General features: G+C 46.1%; 1 protein-coding gene across 1 annotated transcript; it reads right to left on the bottom strand.

Annotated features, from left to right (window-relative positions):
* Positions 1–6,710: 6,710 nt before the first annotated feature.
* Positions 6,711–12,051, bottom strand: LOC121833797. The gene is made up of 2 exons (XM_042287430.1): positions 11,361–12,051; positions 6,711–8,209 (listed from the first exon to the last, which is right to left on the bottom strand). Exons 1-2 carry the CDS (start codon positions 12,049–12,051, stop codon positions 6,933–6,935), a joined length of 1,968 nt encoding a protein of 655 aa, XP_042143364.1. The 3' UTR covers positions 6,711–6,932.
* Between the last annotated feature and the right edge of the window lie 5,488 nt (positions 12,052–17,539).

Here is a 17,539-nt window from a genome sequence, read left to right as displayed (position 1 = left end):
ATCAAACTGATGTTGCGATTTTTTTTTTTTTATGAAACTACGAGCGAATAATGGCATATCGTATTTCTTGCTGAAACCTCTTATTATCCGCAAAGCCAGCGAAAAAGAGGTGCTCGAGCACATACGGCGCAGGTAAAAAAATCAAGGTGTGCGGTTGGTACCCAAAAGCAAGCACTTTCCACATCTCGAAACCGTCAGTTGGTCTATATGTACAGTAGTTCCCTTCTGCAAGACAGTGTCGCCCCTCTCGCAGCGGGTTACCCACTGACCCTGTCAGAAGAGGTTCGGAACCGAAAACGTGAATTCTCTAAAAGTATTCGAGTGCTGCCAAAATGTGAACGGTCTTTTCAGGCGCCGCTGTATACTGTTGGCATCAACCAGAAAACTCTAAAGTTACAAAAGATGCCCTAAAAAAACAATTGTCCCCATCCGTCGTGAAAAAAGCAATTTGTATGAGAAATTTTATGTGTCCAATAAACACAAATGAATCATACAAGATATATAAAAACATATAAGAGCCATATAAGAAACTTATAAGAAACTTCTCTCAGGTTTCTTATATAGTTATTATATGTTTTTTATATGTTCTTGTTCATCTTGTATGATTCATTCATATGTGCTCATTGGACACAGAAATGTTTCACCAAAATGAGATTTTCCAATAGGGATCCTCCCGACCCCTCCCTTCTTTACCAATGAGTCACGCGGGCGTACCACCAAAAACCACCAAATATTCATGAAAAAAAACGGCAGATTTTAAATAAAATAAAACCCACGGCGCATACCGTAAACTTTCAAAGCCATTAAAAAAAAAAAAAAAAGGATAACACGAGATTTTTTGTAATATCTGTTCAATTATTTTGGCGGGAGGCGCAGTATCTGCGAAACCTTTTAGGACGCGTTCTCACGGTGCCGACATGCGCGCGGAGACGTGGGTCTTCCAGAGAGCAGCGCACACCAACAGAAGCGACCCCGGGCCAGCGCATGCCCCGCCAGAAGCGCCATTCGTCTTCATTAAAGCGGGCGCATCGAGATGCCCGCCGGCAACGCCGTGTTTTGAGTGAAACTCTCGACGCGGCAGTGATGGCCGCCTTTATGAAGGCGGCGGCGATTAAGCGAGCAGCCCAAGGCGGCCTCTGCCACTCCCACACCGCGTAGATAATGAACGCACGACGACCGTTACACGAACCTCGCGCGTCACCCCAAAAGCGTTCACCCAGACACACTCGCGCATACTAGCGTAATGAACACAAATGGTAACATCTCGAGCGAGCTCCCAAACTGAAACGGCCTTTTATTTCTTTTCAACTGCGCAATGAGCTTAGACAAAATCCCCGAACGGCTGTTAGCGGTGTCGGAGTGCGGCCGTCAGCAATCTCGAATCCCGCTATACCAATCCAGTAAAAAAAACGTAAAAAAATTCAACAAGTTCCTTCTTTTATTTTTGCACTCTCATCACCGTGAAAGGACTGAGTGCGCAGGCGAGCTGGTGGCAGCTAATCATGTCGTGTAACTCCTGAGACTGTGGTGCAGAAAAGGAAAAACGTTCAGTCGAAGGAACAGACTGACAAGGGAACGTCAGCAAACTTAAAGGGCCCATGAAACAAATTTTGGGCTGGGACAAATTAATTTAGATTGGGATTTTACTAATAGCATATCGTTTAGTGGGCAAAAAGAAAGAAGGTAGAAGGTCAAAAGCCTGATTTTCGGTACAAAAATTTGAAAACACAGCTGACTAGTTCGCACCTCCTTCCCTTCGAAAGCCTTCTGCCTTTTCGCTGTTATACCTCCGCGGCACCCAAAGCGCGTCACCCGGCCCAAACGCACGCCACGCGACACCGGATCTCACGTCACACGACACCGGACCTCACTTATTCCCTTCACCCCTAAGCTGACAGTGCGGTGAAAGCTATGCGCTTGCCGGACCAATCAGCCGCCTCCTTTTTATCACATGACTTCATTTTTTGCGTGTGGGTATGCGCGAGGGAGCGTGATCACGTTTCAAAAGTATGGCTGGCCCAAAGAGTACGTAGCTTCCACAGTACTGTCAGCTTCGGGGGGAACGGAGTGGGGAAAGCAACTTGTGTCCGAATTTTGAGCGAAGGGCTAATCTTATAGGAGGAGAATGGCGGCGTCCCGGGTGCACAAACGAGGGTCCGAGCAAGGGTGGAGTCCCCCTTTCCGTTTTCTTGAACTGTTTGGTACAATGCGCGATTTGTGAGTTGAGGAGGAAAGCTAAGAAGGAAAATGTTGAAAAATTGTTTCTTGACCCCTTTGAAGGGATACTGAACCGAAATCTGGATTTTGCAAAATAAGGCCGCAGAAGCGTTGAACGGGAGGCTACGGACTCCAAAACATTACTCAAACATCGATATTTCAAACGGATGGCAGTAGTTTTGGAAAAGAATGGCGCGATCAAGCGAGGTCTCTGACGTCATTGTCCTCCGGGAGAATTCAAGAATGAGAGAAAGCGGCCTCGCTTCTCTCCTCCTCGCTTCGGTTCACCAGCTCGACGGGACGAAGCGAGGAGGAAAGGGAATGGGAATCGTGACGTGTCTTGTCTCGTCGGCCGTCTTCAATCGCGCACTTCTTTTCTAAAGAATACGGCGATGCGTTCAAAATTTTGCCGTATGAGTGATGTTTTTTGGGGTTTTTGCAGCGTCTCGCCTATCCGTTCACCCAGGTTTTGTGAGCTCGAAATTTAGGTTCAGTATCCCTTTAGCCGCTTGAGCCTTTCGAGACGCGATCCGGCGGAAGCTGCCTGAGAAGCAGGCTCTCCCGTCTTAGCCGCGAACATTCGGGGAAGCCACTTGCTCAGGCGCGATCCCCGCCTGCCGGCGCGGAATTCAGCGCCAGACAAAAGGCCGGGACCAGTTCGCGCGAAAGAAACGGCCTCGTGTTTCACGGCGCCCGATCAACCGAACCCGACTCGAACAATGTGCGGGCAAGAGGGCAGCGCTGGAGCTACGCTGCGACGACCGCAAAGGCAGAGAGGTCCCCGACGCTCCGTGCGCCCCGAACCTGACGGCGGAGCGAAAGCCAACGCACCGACTGTAACCGATGGCGCGTCTACCAGGCACCACGTGACTTGGCTCCCCGCGGCAACCGGCTCGAAGAAATCGACGCGGGGCCGACGCAGTTTTGGTTCGGTTGGGTCCGTTGGTTCCGCTCCGCTCTCAGCCCAATGGCCGAAGGGCGCGCGGCGTCGTGGTCTCTTCCGATCCTCATTAAGCCGGGCAAACAATCGGATCTCCGTGTCGAGAGCTCCATTAGCGAGTCTGTACACGGGGTCCCGGTCGAGCAGCCGTTCGCGTCCGCCCCAGCGGTCCCGGACGCTCGGGCTCCGCTTGGCTTCCGCCTCGCCGTCCGGGTGGTTCGCGCGCGCGAGCAAACAAAACCCGTTGGAGGCGCACGGGCCGGGCTCGGACCTCTTTCGGCCGAGAACGACCTGGAAGCCGCCTCCGTGCCACTCTGAGAACGCGGGAAAAACTCAAAATGGTCCCCGCCAATTCACTGTACCAATCAGTGCGTGCGAAGAGACCCACCGCGGTATCTTCTCAATTTCAGTCGTAATAACGAGGTGGGGATTTTATTTCGATGCCAACAAACGTGTGTCTAAAGCTGCTAAAAACAAACAAACATACGTGGTTGTTTAATTTCTGCGGTTCACGAAGCTGCGTTTTCAAGAAAATTAGGTAGTAAGAGCTTCGTAACACAAAGGCTCAAGTGCCACGGGGTACGTCGGAATGCGTCAAAATTCCGATTGGATTGCGCTTTTGGTCGTCGCTTACAAACGGTTTGCTCCACTCATATTTCTAATATTTGTTCGCATAGTAGAAAACATAGCAGAGTGTTTCGAAAAAAAAAATTTCCGCTGATTTATATATTATTGCTCTATTTTTCAAAATCGCAAACTTGCTATTCAGAAATGTGTTGCCTGAAATTCAAGTTGTTTTAGTAAACCAGCAACGGAGAACTTTTATTTTAAACAAATATCAGTGCCTGGTGTTGAGAATAAACCTCCTGGTGGTGTATTGCTTATCATCATCATCATTTATTTTCCTTGAGGGCCCGTGGGGCATTATACAAGGGGGTGGCAATAGAACAAAAACAAATCGAACAGTAAACACAATTATAACACTGTAAGCTAGCTAGGTAGGTTAAATAAAGAGAGGGTAATGGCTTCAACAAATTTAGTAGTATCATTAATAGAAACGATGTTGTGAGGTAGTGAATTCCAATCCTCGACGGCCAATGGTAGTGTGGAAGTCTGGTGAGAAACAGTTGATGATCGAATTGGACGTAATTTACATAGGTGATCTAGAGGCGGGAAAATACGATGGGGAGGTGATAGCAGTGATTCTTTAAGGTGGCTATTGTGATAAAAACTTCGATGGAGGACAGAAAGGCGTGATACTCGGCGGCGAAGGGAAAGTGAATGAAGGTTAGCTGATTGGCGTAATCCTGATTCTGGTATATGGGGAGTAGTTGTTATAAATAAAACGAAGGGCTCTGTTTTGGACGGATTCTAGATTATTTGCGAGGTAGGACTGCCATGGAGACAATATAGATGAGTTGCATTCTAACTTCGATCTTATAAGAGTAGCATACGCTAGTCGTTTTACGGAGGGTGTAGCAAGTTTGAGGTTACGGCGTAAATATGCGAGGGAACGGTTAGTATCAGAAATAACAAAAGTTATGTGGGCAGTCGATGATAAATCAGAGGTGAGATGAACACCCAGGTATATATAAGATGAGCATACTATTACTTGAGTGTCAGTTAGGTAATACGAAAATTGTGTGGCACGCGAACTGCGGGAAAATTATAGGGATCTACATTTATTGAAGTTTAACGTCATCCGCCATTTCTCACAACAATGGATTACAGACTCAAGGTCTTCCTGGAGAGCATGATGATCATGGTATGAGAGAATGGGTCGGTAAATGACACAATCGTCGGCGAACAGGCGCACAGAAGAAGCTATATTAAGGAGGAGATCATTATTATAGATTAGGAACAGAAGGGGTCCAAGTACGGTTCCCTGGGGGACACCTGATGTTACGGTAGAGGTGGGAGATTTTACGTTGTTAACGGTGGAATATTGCTTACGGTTAATTAGGAAATCAGAAATCCACTTAACGACAAAGGGGGAAATATTAATATCGTTAAGTTTTGTTAAAAGATGTTGGTGTGGAACTTTGCCGAATGCTTTGGAGAAGTCAATGAAAATGGCGTCGGTCTGAATTTTTGAATCGAAGCTTGAATAAATATCAGTAAGGAAGGCGGTTAGCTGGGTTTCACACGGGTAAGATTTACGAAATCCGTACTGATGTTCAACAAGAGGGTTATGAGAGTCAAGAAAGTTATTGTATTTGAGTAAAGTATATGCTCCATGAGCTTAGATGGAAGACCGGTGAGAGATGGGTCGGTAATTACTTTTTAGTTGGCGATCACCAGTTTCGTGAACAGGTATTACGTTAGCTATTTTCTAGTCACGTGGAACTATGGAAAGCGTGAGCGATTGTGAGAATATGTCACAGAGGAAAACAGCGGAAATGCGTTTAGTGTTTATTAATACCTTCAAATTAATTTGGTTGTCTCCAGAGTTCGAGGAGACCTTTAGGTTTTCTATTGCTTTCAATGCATCTTCGTGATCAATTATGATAGGATTCATCTGAGGGTGAGATAGTTGTTAAAATGTTCGAAGAAGTCACCTATTCCAAAGAAAGCCTAAATAAATAATGATGTTCATTTTCTAGCAAAATAAATTTATTTTAGTTTTCTTCAAGCATTGTAGCAATTTTGATTTTGCTTAAAAAAATGCTAGGCATAAATATTGCTTGACTTTTTTGTTGTATCCTCGAAACAACTATCGTATTTTCCGAACTATAGTCCTCACCCGGTGTATGGTTCGCTGGGGCAAATTTGTGGTCAAAAATAAAAGATTTTGCTTAGATAGTCCACACCTGGTGCTTTGTCGACGCAAAAATCTTCTCATAGACGGCACCCCCTGACAAATGTCTGCTTTTTTAGCTCACAAAGAAGCCCATATTATACATAAATCATCATCAACATACATTTTTATTTACAAAATCTGTCTCGTCATAATCAACGATAGTGAAAAAACAAAAAATTCTGTTCAGTCCGCACGCGTAGATGGCCCGCAGAGCCTAAAATTTCAACTTTTTAAACATGTATACTCCGCTGACTATAGCCCGGAAATTACGATAGTTAAATAAGCCACCTTTAGGCTCGTAATAGATTAAAACCTTTAAAACCCGACTATATATGGTGCCCCTCTCTGTTCCCACGCACTTCTACTCGGCAGCCGTAGAAACTGCGGCTGCCGAAACTGCGGCTGCCGAAACTGCGGCTGCCGAAACTGCGGCTGTCGAAACTGCGGCTGCCGAAACTAGAAACTAGAAAAAGGGGCCCCCTCAGATTCCGTTCCCACGCACTTCTACTCGGCAGCCGTAGAAACTGCATCACAGGTGTCCTTGGGCCAAGGTGGCGACCAGCAGCCAAAACATAACACCGGCACGCACGAACGCAGAAAGAGATGCTTAACAAGCCTCGGTCGGGTACTAACCTAATCCGGTAATGCACGCAGGCGCCGCGCCTCCAGCTGCAACCGTGAAAGGCGGGGACACTCCGAGGGTTGTTGTTTTCAATGTTTATTTAATGAGATGAAGATTTTAGCCCCATAATTTGGGGCCGGCTACTTCAATGCTAGTAATGGGGTAAAGTATGATATGATATGTTCAATAATTATGAAATCTGGGCATAATGAATAACAAAGTAAACTATGAACGTGCTGCGTTAATATCACAAGCAAGTGCACTTTGAGAAGTACGATATGTACAGTATTATACAGTGGTACAAAATATGTGCAGTTAAATCCTGCTATACCAGTAACTCGTAATCATTGAACTTAATATTTGGCTTCTATCTTTGAGTCCTTCAGAAATGCAGTTAGTGAGGCTAATGCACGCTTTTTTTTCTTTAAGTCGGGCCAAGGGCCTAGAACTTTGGCGAGAGAAAATGGACGATTGTCGAGTATCCCGAGACTAATCCGTAAGCGGGCGCGCCACTGATCATATCTCGGACAGTCCATGATTAAATGTTCGACGTCTTCGACCGGGTTGTCGCACTTGCAACTCGGTGTTTCTACTTGTTTTATCCGGTGAAGGAAGCTTCCCGTGTATGCTACCTCAAGTCGTAGGCGATGGATAAGGGTGTCGATTGACCTGGCTGAATAGGTGTACACTGGGCAACGGAGGTCCGGATCGATTAGACGGATCAGGCTGTCTTGTGGGATGCTGCTAAGCCATTCATCGTGAGACATTCGCTCACGTAGTCGACGGATGTATCTTTTGGCGTCGCTCTTTGTGAAAGGTGTGAGGTGGACGTTGTTACTTGTATGGGCTGCGGTAGCCAATTGGTCAGCTTGGTGATTTCCTGAAACTCCGGTATGCCCGGGGACCCACTGTAGATGTACAGTGTTGCCAAATTCGATGGCATCAGAGAGTTCTAAGTAAATTCTGTGTACAAGGGAGTTGTGTTCACTACGGCTATTCATAGTCTTAATAGATTGCAAAGCTGCCTTTGAATCAGTACATATGACCCAAGAATTCGCTACCGAGTTGCTTTTTATGTACGTTGCAGCCGCGAGTAAAGCATGTAATTCCGCAGTGGTTGAGGAAGTAGGATGCGATAGTCGAAAGGATGACCAATGGTTAAAATCAGGCACAACAAAGGCTGATGTCGATCCGTCTTCAGTGGTTGATCCATCAGTATACACGTGGATGTCATCTTTATATTTTTCTTCCAGATGTGAAAGAGTCAATGTTCTTGCAATCTGTGTGTTAACTGATGTTTTTGTTTGCATGCCTGGAATGTCCATGTTGATCTCCAGTAATGGTAGCGTCCAGGGTGGTTTACAGATCTCTTGAATCCAGTTAGGTTGTTCGGGAATCCATAATGGAAGAGAATTCAGTGTGGAAAGAAAGTTGGTCCCTTTGCGAGTAAAAATATCATTGAACAGAGGCCGCGTGGAGAGTCGAAAGAAATTACGACATATCTCCTGTGTTCTTAGAATATGTATAGTCGGCTCTCTTGCCGTTACGAGTACAAGCGCGCTGGATGTTGATCGCGGTAAACCTAGGCATACTCTTAAGCTTCTTGCTAGCATGTAGGTAAGGCGAGACTCTGATGTCCGGGAAAGTCCGTTTAACACCGGAGTAGAGTATGCAATCGCTTGTCGTATTAGCGCCGTGTGGAATGAGAGCATCGCATCTATTGATGCTCCCCATCTTGCCCCCGCAATGCAGCGGAATACATTAATCACACAATTAATTCTACTCTCTAACATGTCTAAATGTTTGGACCAAGTGAGAGATTGATCTAATATTACACCAAGAAATCTATAGGATTTAACCCTTTGAATTGATGCTCCGTTGAGTTCTAGCCTAAGCCCAGGGAGTTTCTTTCTTGTAAATGGCAGAAATGCTGATTTCGCGGCAGAGAGTTCCATTCCTCGTTCTTTTAGAAATCTAAAAGTGGTGTCTAAGCCTGCTTGTAACTTATTCTTTAGGATATCGCGAGATGAACCAGAGATCCATATACATATGTCATCCGCATAGATGGATATTTTTAAAGGTGATTCAAGTTTCTGCGGTAGCTGTGCCATTACTGCATTGAAAAGAGTAGGGCTCAGCACGCTGCCTTGGGGTACTCCATGGTGTATTTCATGTCTCATGCTGTCTCCATCGTTGGTTTTTACTATTATGTTTCTACAGTAAAGAAATTCCTTTATCCACCTAAGCATCCGTCCACGTACACCAAGCTGTACGAGTCCTTCAAGAACGTGAGCATGGCTAACAGTGTCGAATGCTCGACGAATATCTAGGAAGAGTGCAACTGTAAAGTTTCCATTGTTTCTTTCGTGTTCAACGGATGTGGTGAGATCTAAAATGCCATCCATTGTGCACCTTCGAGGGCGAAATCCTGTTATCTCTTCGGGGAACGCTTCACTTGTTTCGAGCCACCACTGTAAGCGATTATGTATCATCTTCTCAAGTAGTTTACCGACGCAACTTGTTAAGCTGACAGGACGGAATGAATCTAAATTTAACGGCGATTTTCCAGGCTTTAGTAGTGGAACTACCTTAGCCAGCTTCCATGATTCAGGTATCTTTTCTGTTCTCCAAATTTCATTATATATTTCAAGAAGTGCGGTAGTAGCGGCAGGGCCAAGATTTGAAAGAGCGTCATAAGTGACTTTATCAAGACCAGGAGCTGTTGATTTTCGAATACTTTGTAGCGCGCACTCCATTTCACGGGTGTTGAATTCATAGTCTAGGTCTGTTTGCACTGAGTGCAGCTCTTTCTTGAATGCACGAGTCGCTTTCTCGTGAGAAGAACGGTATTCTATAGAGGACACCATATCACTTTGTTGCGTTAGCAAAGTACAATATTCATTCGCAATTACTACCTCCGATGTACCTCGAAGTAGAGCTAGAGCCCGGAAAGGTTGTTTTTGTATTACTGGTGTACGGAGAGAACGAAGTATCTTCCATACCTTCGGTATCGGAGTGAATGGAGTTAGAGTACAGCTGAACTGCTTCCATCGGCGAATGGAGAGAATTTGTAGCTCTCGTCGTATTAGTTTGTGAATGTGTTGGGCCTCATTGTAGTCCTCAACACGACCAGATCTTCGATAACGACGTTCTGCTCTGCGCCTTATTGCCCTTAATTTTTCGTATTCGCCATTGACGCCGACGTGTCCACTGGGTACGGTCACAAGACGCGTTGCTCGTTCACAATTGTTTAAAACGGAGATTGCAAATTCCTCGGGTTCCTTTACATTGGGAAGGTTCTGAGTGTTGAAGTGCCTGAACATTTTCCAATTCGTAATCCGAACTCGATAATGCTGTCCACGAACATCGAAAATTGGGTGTTGAATGAGAATTGGGAAGTGGTCACTGCCTCGGGTTTCTCTATCAGTCGTCCATGTCGCTTGAGGTGAAATGTCGGGAGAACATAGTGTCAGATCCAAATAGCTGCAATAGGTATGGCCCCGGACGAACGTTGGGGACCCGTCGTTGAGGACACAGATGTTGTTCTCGTCCATATATTTCCCGATCAGATTTCCACGTTGATCGCAGTGATCACTCCCCCACATAGTGTGGTGGCCATTAAAATCTCCACATATTATGTAAGGAGTAGAAATATGGCTGAAAATTGCAGAGAATTCCGAATGGGTTAGCGGAGTCCGAGGTTCAATGTAGACACTCACTATATGCAACATTGTCTCACCACATCGTACCTTGCAAGCAACAAATTCTGGAACTTCTGTAGTTGACGAAAACACGGGCACAGATATTATATCTCTCCGTACCGCCAATAACGCTCGGCTTTGGCCGTGTTGGCGAGATGACTTGTATAGTACATAATTTGAAAGACGAAAAACATCATCTACTCGAGCTTCTGATAATGCAAGTATTGGTATATTATATTGTGCAACAAACTGACGAAAATCGCCTGACTTTTTCCGTAATCCATTCGTGTTCCACTGAAATATTCCTGTGTGACTGTATATGTCAGGCATTGGAATACTCCTCATTCATAGTTGCACGTGACGACATAACTAACCTTTCTAGAGTAAATAGCGCTGTTACTTCCGGTAGGTTGTTGGCTGATGGTACAGCATCAAGTATAGCCCGGAGAGCTGTAAAAAACATGGGTACCAGTAAATGTTCAACATCACTCGATCTTCGGGTCTCCAAGTATTGCGGATGATGTTCATGTCGATGAATGCCTTTTCTTAGAGTGCGGGGAGCTGGCACTGGTGTGATCGCTGCTTGTCTGTCTCCTCCAGCAGCCTGACCAGAAGTAGACGTGCGTTGGTGTGATATCTGGCCTTGTTGCTGGCGACGCTTTAGTGCGTCCGAGTACAATGGCCTGGGAGGTTGTTGAGACATCTGGACTTGCTGTGTTGATCGAGGAGGTCGAGGAGGGAGTGGAGGTGGGTGGGGAGGAGGCAAAGGGACAGGAGGTGGGCGTATAATTTCTAGGTTTGGGGACGGGGAGCGGTTGTTTCTTATCGGTCCGTTCAGGATCTCGTGTTTTCTGGCTGAAGCGGCTGCTTTTTTATGAGGACAGCCTGAATACGAAGCACAGTGTTTTTCTCCGCAATTGGCACATTTTGGGTTGGTTTTGTTCATGCACTCCTTGTAGCTGTGCGGCCCTGCACACACCTTGCACCTTTGTTGGCCACGACAATGTCTTGCAATGTGTCCATGCCGTTGGCAGCGGAAACACTGTGTCGGGATGCCGAAGTATTCCATCACCGGGTGACTTGTGAATCCCAGGAAAACCCGGGAGGGCATCGGCTGATCCTGCGGGAACTGAAGCAGGACACTTTCCGTTGGCTCTTGCTCCATGGAGCCGTCTTCTTTCCTTGAGTACGAAATTTGCCGCTGGACCGCGATGACACCAGCATCTTTTAAGTAGTCGAGAAGTTCAAAGTCTGAATATTGGACTGGGATATTGTTGATCTTGCCAACATTACGGGTGTACGACTCGGAGACGGTCACCGACACGTCTATTCCGACTAGGGATTTCATCGCAAGTAGTCTATTTGTCGCGTTTAGTGATGCCGCATTGACGGTGATAGTGCCATCCTTTCTTATGCGTGGGGCGAGTACCTTCTCTTGCGATACTGCTACAATTTCTTTTGCAATCTTGTTTGGATTGATTTTCCAGAAAGAAGCCCCGTGTTGCTTTGGCTTGATGATCAAGGGGATACCAGCTGGGCGGTTTTTTCGCACGGTGACTTGGGTGAAATCAGTCCCGTCGTGAATGTCATTGTTTTCCTCATTAATCGAGTAGGTTGACGTTCTTGCATCCATATTTTCTTGAGGGAGTTGCAAGCATTGTTTCTTCATTGGGATATCGTTATTGGAATCTTCATTCGCCGTTGGCTGGCCTTGTAATAGTAAATGTGGTTCCATGCCTGGAACTTGGCTTGTGGTAGCCACGGCATCCATGTTGGTGCCCGGGGTCAAGGTTTCAGGAACCGCGTCATTGAGGCGCGGCGACCCCGTCGCTAGTTGTCGCTTTTTAGCCGACAGGGTACCTCTGCAGGGTCCAGTGACTAAGTTATTGTTCGCGGTAGCCAAAACGATCGGAATAGCGTGAAATAATTCAAGCTTACAGGAGGAGCGAGAAATCGGTGCTTCCTGATCCGATCGTCGTCGTCGTTTTTCGGTTGTTGTTTTCATGTTGGCTGCCTTTAGCGAATTCTGACTCAAACGGTTTGGGGGTTCCTCAGGAGGCCCCAAACCAGAACATTGGGCACCCGTAAAAACGACAACGACTTACAGCTTGACAGTGCGCCGCCGGTAGCTCTGTCAGAGAAAGAGGTTTGTTTTTTGAGAGCTAATATGAATAGCGGTGTGTGAACCGTTTCAGCTCCGAAGATCGTGTGGTGCCTGATAGATAAGTAGGTGTTTGTTGATGTAATCAAAGTCGGCTAAGCTGTTTTCTTTCTGTTATTTTAATTAACCAAACATTAGTTGCGAGAACAGCTTCGCCCTGCCGTGTTTGTTGTCTTCATTCTGTCTTCGTCGTTTGAGCAGTTTTCATCATGTATAACGTTTGCCAACTCGCCCAATTCGCTACCTTACAGAAAACTAGGTCTTATACAGGTCACGAGTAACAACGGTGACAGTGTGCAGCTCTGAGGGTCATGGGCAGTGGCGTAGGCAACGGGGGGGGGGGGGGGGGGGTTTGGGGGGTCGAACCCCCCCCCCCCCCCCCCCCCGCGGGCCCGCTTGCTCCCCTGCTTACACACTCGGTTTTGCACGGGGCATGGAGCAAAGGGGGAGTGCGGACTATACTAATATGCTTTCGGGAAAAGTGTTTGTGGGGTAGAGAATGCTCACATAAATAAAATAGGCAATCTTTCTTCATTCATGTTTATTAGATGAGATGAGGAACTTGATCGCAGATATATAGAGAACGGATATTTCGAAACATTTGTGGGGTGAAGGATGTCAATTTCAAGGCAAAGTATAACAAACGGTCCTCACTAAAGTGCACAGTTCAATTAAACCAAAGCGAACATAATAAAACGAACATATAGTTATAATATAAAACAATGTCAGTGATGTGTTAAATGATTTGTGAAAACAACTGCACTGGAAGCAACGGGTGGCGCTGCGCTCACGCACACCTTGAGTACCCATCAGAATTACGTGCTTTCTACTAGAAAATACCACGAATAAAAAAGTAACTGTGATGTACAGGCTCTCTTGATCATCTCATATATGCCAAGCGCCTACACATTAAGATGCAGCCGCCTGCGTTCACGATAAAGAATATCCAGGACGTCCTCCGCTTAAACTTCAATGCCGCGGTGAACATTCAAAAGCGCTAGACGAGCAGTCGCTCATTCGAAGTGGACACTCTCAGGTATGTTTTCAACCGTCGTAGTGAAGAGAACAAGCCCTCTGCTCCCGCCGTTGTTACGCTCAAAGTCACTAGGATCTCGGAGAGACGATGGACATTTGGGAATTGGCAGCGTACGCGAACTACAGAGGGCGCTTCTCTAGCTATCATAATCATCGTTTGTGACGTCACGGGTAGGACAGACTGAGACAGACCGCGCAGATCTTGGATCCCTCGGCTCGTCAGCGCGCGGCAAAGCCTGCTTCGCAAGTTGTGTTTATTTGGTGAAGTGATATTTGCAGTAGGACATTTTACCAAAGCTTTAAACCGCATGTGGCACGTGTAGCCGTGCCCACAAACACTTTTAGAGCTGAGGTGTCGAAGTGGTCGGATGGTGGTGTGCTGTTCTCTATCTCGTACAAAAAGCTGAACGAGGAAAATAGAATATCCACTGCATTCTCTCACTACATCGTTTACGACGGCGAATAGGGTGTCTTTTTTATTATGATTCGGACAAAATAAAACTAATAAAAAAAGATCTCATCAAACTGAAAAAAGGAAAGCGAAATGCGAGAGCCCCTCGTTCGTGTAGTGAACACTTCAGTGAAAGCAACTCCGTGTATCCTCTTGGTTTTAATGTGTTCTGTGAGTGCTGGTTTCTTGTTAGTTCCGAGTTGATTCCTTTTCTTTTAATTTTGTAAAACAGTAAACGAACATTTCCTCGAAATAACTGGCAGGATGAAGTGGAGGCTGGCTTCCGGAGTCGTTTCGACTAAATCCCTGTTTATTCCACCGGCCGACGCGAAACGTGCGAGACCCCCTCGCGAGTGAAGTAATCTAGTAAGTCGGTGACACTCTGCAGCATCCTAGAAAATGAGAATTATACCTGCTATAAACTACTTCCTTTTGTATGTTTCATTTTTGCGACCTCAAATGCGCATAATGCGTGATGCGCTCCTCAGCGAGCGATTTTAAATTTGGAAACAATTCTTGGTAAAAATAGGATAAAACAAATTAATAAATCGCCCGAATTTTCCGGGTCATGGCCAACGATTTAACAATTTATGAAAATTTCGTCTTTTCCTATCGAGCAGAAGTCGCGATGTGACAAACTTCTTTGCCGCGTTTTCGATTCGGGAGGAGCTAAGCGCCAGTTGGGCTGACGAGCATTTATTTGCTGGGCAGGAGCTGTCGAGTCACACAGCTGGATAGAAGCGTCCCTATCGGCAAGCTCAATGCAGCTAAATCAAGTGTGCGGCGCTTTCCAACGCAACTGTGCGCACGTGCGCAGCTAAGAAGACATTACGTCAATTACTCTGGTGAATGCAAAATCTCTTTCTACAAGAACCTCCACAGATCCGAAAAAAAAAAAACAAAAAAAACAAGAGTCAGAGAGGTTTTGAATAGTCGTGACGCACGCCGCGCAAACTGTAATGTAATACTCGATTATTGTTTTTGAACATTTTAAAGCTTTTCTAATAAAAAAAAAAAAAAAAAAAAAACTTCAAGGCGTTGTTATTTATTAGAAAGGTTACTCACAAAAACGTTATACGCGTTTCTTTAATAAATAAACGGTATTAATCAGCATGGTTGCGAACTAACATAGCCACTCTGTGCTTTGACATAGCGCGTCGTCTGCTCGCATCCTACCAGCTGCGTCGCAGGAGGGCGCCCGCGAGGTGGCACAACCAGAGGCTCTGGGCGCAACCAGAAACATATCTTCGCCAATAAGGCCTCCGGACAGAGGGTGACCACCTGTAGCGCGGACGTGACGGGCGTTTCATGTTTCTCCGTCTTGCATTTGGAAGCCCATATGAGCAGCTCCCATTGGAGTCAGCAGGAACTGAAACCAGGCCTGAATAGAGCTCCAAAAACTCTTCAGCGCCGGGAGCTGCCCCGCTTTCCAAGATCTTCGCAGGCAGAAGCGACGAAAGTAATTGCAACGTACGCCGGTGCACGTGTCATCAGGTAATCCATGAAAGGAAGGAACAGGGAGCGCTTAAAATGCTCTTCCGTGCTTCTAGCGGGAATGTTACAGCGGTGACGTTGCTGACTTGTTACTCGCGGTATCTGAATTTGAACTTCTGCTGTCTCGGCCATATTAATGGCGGCTTGGAATATGGCCTAGTGTTTGTGGGTGGACGTTTGCTCTAATTTTTCAGCGTCAATATTTTTTTTTTGTTTTTTTGCTGTTTAATGTTTTGTGACAGTATAGCTATCTTTTTGTTATGTCTGGCCGGCATGCGTTAGTAACGCAGTGCTACCTCAAAAAGCGGAGGGAGTTGTGTGCTGTGAGGAAGCTTTTACAGTTGGTGGGCCGCAACTACGACGACAGTAGAACAGGAGGCCCAAATAAAGGGTGCAACGTTTTAAAAAATAACAATGCAATTTCACCCGTTTTATCTTAACAGCGCGTCCCTAATCTTTGCGTGAGCTTCCGTTAGGCCGAGTTCACCCTGCTTCGTCATTGGGAGGGGGAGGGGGGGGATATTGCCTTTCAACCCCTCCCGAAATAAAATCCTGGCTACGCCACTGGTCATGGGTGGCTCGTCGTAGAAGGGCACTATCACACAAAGGCAACATGTTGAAACACCAGCACGAACGGCTAGAAAACGTGCATGTCCGTTGAAGAAAGAAACCTAGATATCCTACTGACCTTGCTATCCTGTTTTCAAAAGGTAACAAAAGCTTCAAAGAGGATTTCAGGCACCGCGTGGTTGCACATGCACTTTCGGATTCTCGGAATTTGCAGTTTTGCTTTTTAGGTTTTAGGCAGACATTATTAAGCTTTCGAACTTTTTCCTGTTCTTAAAGTTTTCGGTTAAGCTTTTACTGCCTAGAGAGCATACCACAGAAAAAAACTCGCCCGGAATTATTAATTTGGGAGAAATATACCCAATAAGCTGAATAAATATCAGAAAAAAGGCATTTTCTTTTTTACACAGCTGATGAATTTTACTGATAATAAATTGATATACAGTAAACAGAGCGTGCTGCGCGAGGCTGGGGCCGGGCAGGAACGATGGAGCTGACCTGGCCCATGGCGATCCCCAAGTGGTGCAGCAGAGAGGTTCGGACCAGGACCGGCAGGAACGGCGAGCCCTGGCCATACCGGCCTAGAATATAACAATCCCGAAGTGATTCTTCAGCGAGACTCAGGCTATGATACTCCAGAACAGCTAGCCTACGCGGCGCTGGCGTGGGAAGGATGACGCGCAGGCCTGGACATGGACTCCGACTGCAAGCTCAGAACTACGGGTGACGACCAGGGTCGGCGGGACCGGACTGCCGTCTCTCGGGGACGGGCAACCGGTAAGTAAAGTAAACCTATTCGTTGTCTGCTCGTTGTGTCGTGTCACTCCTTGGGAGACGAGGGAAGCACGGACCGATCGTGCGGCGATTATTATAGGGCGGCCCCACGAAGTTCACGCCATCAGGGCGTCGTCGTAAGCTCGACATCGGAGTCGCCAGCCGCAATTGGGGAGATGACATGTCGACATCTGACGCTTCTCTCCAACCTCAAGAGAACTTTACTTCACAGATATCAAGCTATGAGAGCCGAATATATCTGGGAAAGTATTTGAAGAGTATCAAATAGGTCCCATTGTTTATGAATTTTGCATTCGGATACATTTTTCACAATTGTAAATTCATTTATAATCTAATATATTTCTGTTGGAGTATTTTGCATCTGCATTTCAATACAATTAAGTATTTTGCCTATCCCTGTCTAGCGTTGACTTTTTTAAGCAAAGGAGGACAAGTCAAGCGCACCTTTCGGGCGCTCCAAGAAAAAGCAGATAAAGAAGAACGAAAGAAGACATAGGGACCTCGCACTTTCTGCATGACTCGTCTTTTCCGTCAGGAGCGCGGGTCTGCAGAACTTAGGAAAGTGCCCTGCCATTGCTCCACAGGAAAACTAAAGATTAGTAGTTTTAGAGACATCTACACATCCCGCTGTACAACGTACCGGGCAACATATTTTACACGAAATGTCGGAATCGACCCTGACATTCTAGATAGCGCTTGCTCTAATGTTTCGTGCTCTAACTATCTAAATATATGAAAAGCCATCTTTCACCGGCG

Source organism: Ixodes scapularis, unplaced genomic scaffold (genome assembly GCF_016920785.2).
Source record: "Ixodes scapularis isolate PalLabHiFi unplaced genomic scaffold, ASM1692078v2 PGA_scaffold9__187_contigs__length_104089568, whole genome shotgun sequence".
In the NCBI taxonomy this organism is placed as follows: domain Eukaryota; kingdom Metazoa; phylum Arthropoda; class Arachnida; order Ixodida; family Ixodidae; genus Ixodes; species Ixodes scapularis.
The sequence above is the reverse complement of the archived record's forward strand: the minus strand, read 5'-3'. Positions and strand labels throughout refer to the sequence as shown.

Bases quoted from the DNA above. Each gene is read 5' to 3' on its own strand.
- LOC121833797 (XM_042287430.1), bottom strand. From the start codon at position 12,051: ATGGATGCCGTGGCTACCACAAGCCAAGTTCCAGGCATGGAACCACAT. The intron at 8,210-11,360 runs GTCACCCGGTGA...CCCGGACATCAG, and splicing joins GGTTTTCCTGGGATTCACAA to AGTCTCGCCTTACCTACATG.